Below are 4,136 nucleotides of genomic sequence, written 5' to 3'. Positions count from 1 at the left end.
TCCCCCTCTCACGTCCTTTTCCTTCCGCCACTGATTGCCCTGTCTGTGGGATGCCTACCTGCCAGGCGCAACAAATAGCCAAAGTTGAGTCGTCAGGCCCAGAGAACAGACTTGTGTGTGTGTCGCCTCTGCGGTGGGGAGGCTGGCGCTAAACAAGGGGCAGGGGGAGTAGTGAGAGAATGAGCGTGTGTGGTTTATTGTTTGCAAGGGAGGGAGGCAGGAAGCATTGCGGCGATGCCTGGGACCTCTCTGGGGTGTGCCTCGGAGATGGAGGGGACACACTCCACGGCAAAGGTTTCGGATCCCGAGTGCGGGTGGTGCAGGTGGTGCAGCTGGTGAAGCTGGTTCAGCTGGGGGGCAGGCTCACCTGGGGCCGAGGCGCACGTTGCCGGGCCTCCTGGGCGGAGCGGTGGTGCGCTCGCAGCTCCCGGAGCGCCGCATGAGCCCTCCAGGCGCCGACGGCGGCCGCACCGTGGTGGGCGAGGCCCCCGGTGAGCACGACTGCTGCGGCGAGTTGGGCAGCGAGGCCGTGGCGCCGGGGGGCGGGCCCAGCGCCCCCAGCGGCCCCGGCGCGGGGGAGGCGCCTTCGGCGGCGTCCTGGCCGGTGCTGCTGTTGGCGCTGCCCGGGGTGCTGTCCGACTGCGGGGAGCCCACCGACACAGTCACCGAGCCCGACGCCACGGAGTCCGCGGAGCCGCCGAGGGCGCTCGTTTCCACCTCACTGAACATGAAAGACACAAGGTTACGCAGGCAACTCAACCAAAACGCCCGAAGCGATAATGCCCATGAAACTTAAACGGCTGCGTATCCGAAACTATTGGTCGCACATGGCGCAGAGTTCTGTCGTGAGTTGTACACGTGTTCGGATCACCAAATAAAAGTCATGGAAATCGTCAGCAAGTAGACTGATTTTAACCCACGATGACGTTGTTGAGCTGGAACTTACGTCGCTCTCTTCTGCTCCCTGCTGATCTTGAAGCCCTTGAGCGAGAGGACCTCCGACACTAGAGTGGCTGAGGACGCCGCCCGCACCAACGTGCCGACCGTCTCTGCGAAAGAAGAAAAAGAAAGTCGTTTTAATCACTGCAGCAGCCTAAACAGGTTACACAAAAAGGTAAAGCCAGAGTCGAAACAATGCCGTGCGATGTTCCGACCTCAGTTCCGACAGATATGCGCGTCTGTTCCGCCTCTGTACGAGGCTACACCGCGCACCAAGCTCCGCCCCGCCCCGGCTCCGGCCCCACCCAACCCCGCCCCGCCCCGCATCAACACTCAAGGACAGGCGGAACGGAACGGAACGGAGCGCACACCCGTCAATATCGTTCGCCATTCTCTCCGAAATCCAATTTGGAATTTGAGGAGCGGGGGGCTGCCAAACAACCTGGAGAGGGCGGGGGAGGAAAATGGAATGGGTCCAGGAGGGGCTGAGAGCGCTGAGAGGCCTGCCGCCCAATCCTCGGCCAGGCCCCCCGGGCCCCCCTCGGACACGACATCACACAAAACGAACCGCAGCCCCCCCCCCCCTCCCCGCGCACGACTACACACATCAAAGGACCACCTGATGCTGCCCGCAGCGCGCACTACTGAGACCACGTTCTGGCGCGTGGGCGTACTCCGGCGCTGAAGCACCTTCGTCCTTTGGCCTAAACTCGATATGGCGACCGCATGTGTTGGAAACGTACATCGCAAACATACGGATCAAAAAGACACGAAACTCATGGTATTTTTTCGTGGTTAATCATGACGGGAACACCTGCTGTAAAACTAGATTCGGATTAAAGGTGAAGCAAGAGAGGGGGGGGGGACACGTTTTGTCCTTCTGGTAGAAACAGTCTTTGGGGACTGTCTAAAAAGTAGCAGGTGTCACAGAGCTAGGTACCAAGAGGTATAGCAGGACAAGAGGGAGCAGACACATGAACGACTAGGCCATCGGATGGAGGGCTAAAGTCTCTCGCACGCAAACTCTGCGTCCCACTAGTGCTGGTGGTAGCCCCCCCCCCCCCTACCTCCTCTTTTCCCTCGATGTTCACCGACACGCACCGGCGCCCTTAACCCGCCTCAACCCCACAAGCTTTCCCCTTTGACCCCACGGGGACTGTCCATACATAACGACGGCTATTTTGGCGGGAGACCTTTAATGCTGGGAGGGTTTGATTTCAAACTTTGAATCCCCTCGCCAATAAGATCCACGATGCGAAATGAAAAGTACAACAATAATAAGACACATAATAAAGGGTTCGAAAGGGGGAAAATGTGGAAAATCCATGTCAAATCAACAAGCGCTGGCTTTGTGTGCCCCCCTTGAGCTTACCCAGATTTGCCGCCTTCTGCCTTAGTGCCCCTCCAACCCAATTTTGAGTCGAGACCCGACCACCAACGCCCTCCCCCCCAACCCCCTCATCCAAGCCCTGTTCCATCTCCACGCCACTGCGAACCAGCGAAGCGAGCAGAGCGGCCAGGCCCCTGCAGGCCTGGGTGCAGGCCGAGCTGGCCGAGCAGGCCGAGGCGGTGGCCCAGGCTTATCCTCGGGTATGAGCCGAAAACGCCCATCCAGAGCGGGCGAAAGAAATACAGTGCTCTGCTCTGATTCTGCCGGCTTCTGCTACTAACGTTGCAGTATGGTCACAGTGGTCAGCGCGCAATGTCCATAACCAACACGACCCCACCATCGGCAGCGTCGTCAACAAATACGCCCTGGCCATCAACCAAGCAGCATCGGAGCCCGACGTGACGGTCGGGGTGCGGCTGGAGGACACCTCGCCTCAGGATGACGACCAGAAGCCGTGTGCCGCAAGAGATGTCGTCTCGGGTGTCGTCGAGTCGGGAGTACAGTCGCCCCGCCCCGCCCCGTCACGCCGCGCCCGCAGACACGCCGTGCTCAGCAGGTTTCCGATGTCCTCATTACACCGATGGTACCCCCGGGGGGCCAGGCAACCCCCGGGGAGATGGATTTGGGGAGGGAGGGGGGCGGGCACGACTGATCGGGAGGAGCTCTGCGGGGCCACCCGGTAGCAGGTGCGAGCTAGCCCGGGGGCGGGGGCGTTGGGCGGAGCGGGGCGAGCTCGGGACGAGGACGAGGCTGGCAGCGAGCCAGACGGTAGCGCACCGGACGGGAGTGACAGCGGGCGGGGGTCTGCCGGCGTGGCACTCGGGCGGGACAGGCAGTCGGGGCCGCGAGGGGCAGCTGCTCCTCCAGGTGCACCTCAACGATTGGGCCGAGCGGGTCGAGCCCGAGCATTTGGCACAGCGCACACGGCACGCGGGGCCACCTAGGGGAAAGACGTCAAAGTCCAAAACTTACGCCTTTGCTCCAGGCGAAGACTTGGTTCCCCCCACTCGGAAGAGTCAAGTAGTGTCCGCTGGAGGTGGGCGAGGACAGACCTCAGCGTCGGGGCTGCATCGCAAAGCCGCAGTGCTCAACATTCCCTGAGGCGACGTCAGCACCCCCCCCCCCCTTCCCTCCGCTGTATCTCCACGTCCCACTCCCCGCCATGTGTGATGTTGTGCGGACTAATTCAGACTACTTAGCTGTTAGCCGGGCCGGGGGGGAGGGACCGGGGGAGGCCCCTGTGGTGTTAGGGCGCCCATCCGCCCGGAGGAATGCTAGTAGCCATTAGTTCTCCCGGAGCCCCCCCGGACACTGTATGGGCACTACTGGCGCAGCCGAGCATGGCGTTAAGCGAGCAAGCGGGGGCGTGGCGCGGCGTGGCGCTGAGCGCTTTGTTCGCGTCATGTCATGCAGACGCCCCCACCGCCCCCGCCGCCCCCGCCGCACTACCATAAGGCAGAGGCGCGCCCCCGCCCGCCCCCGCCACTACCGCACGCCCCTTTACCACCCCCGAGGGGCCTGGCCGGCACCCGGTATGCGTCCAGTCCCCACAGGACGGCTCGGGGATCCCCGTCAATGATGGGGGGACCTCAGACTCTCGAGTACCCGTCGGAGAAACACCTGCTTTAAGCTGCTTACTCTTTGCCGCCTAGTAATAAGTAGATTCATTGTGAAACGTTGCGGCGCGGCCATGACGCTGATCGCGCTGTGATCGTTTTTACAACCCCCGAAATGCACGGCGGTACTGAGAAATGAGAGTTACATTGCTAGTCCATTCATTCAGTAGTCCGTTCTTGTTTGAAAGTAA

General features: G+C 61.7%; 1 protein-coding gene across 1 annotated transcript in view; it reads right to left on the bottom strand.

The window, feature by feature from the left end:
- LOC113214894 (uncharacterized) overlaps window positions 1-4,136 on the bottom strand; it is an 86,913-nt gene that overhangs the window by 17,904 nt on the left and 64,873 nt on the right. Inside the window, exons 12-13 of the mRNA XM_052277395.1 lie at window positions 947-1,049; window positions 368-721 (exon numbers count right to left, since the gene is read on the bottom strand). Of these exons, the coding sequence (XP_052133355.1) occupies window positions 368-721; window positions 947-1,049 (457 nt within the window). The remainder of the gene's footprint in view (window positions 1-367; window positions 722-946; window positions 1,050-4,136) is intronic.

Source organism: Frankliniella occidentalis, unplaced genomic scaffold (genome assembly GCF_000697945.3).
Source record: "Frankliniella occidentalis isolate FOCC.00 unplaced genomic scaffold, Focc_3.1 Scaffold10, whole genome shotgun sequence".
Taxonomy (NCBI): domain Eukaryota; kingdom Metazoa; phylum Arthropoda; class Insecta; order Thysanoptera; family Thripidae; genus Frankliniella; species Frankliniella occidentalis.
The sequence above is the reverse complement of the archived record's forward strand: the minus strand, read 5'-3'. Positions and strand labels throughout refer to the sequence as shown.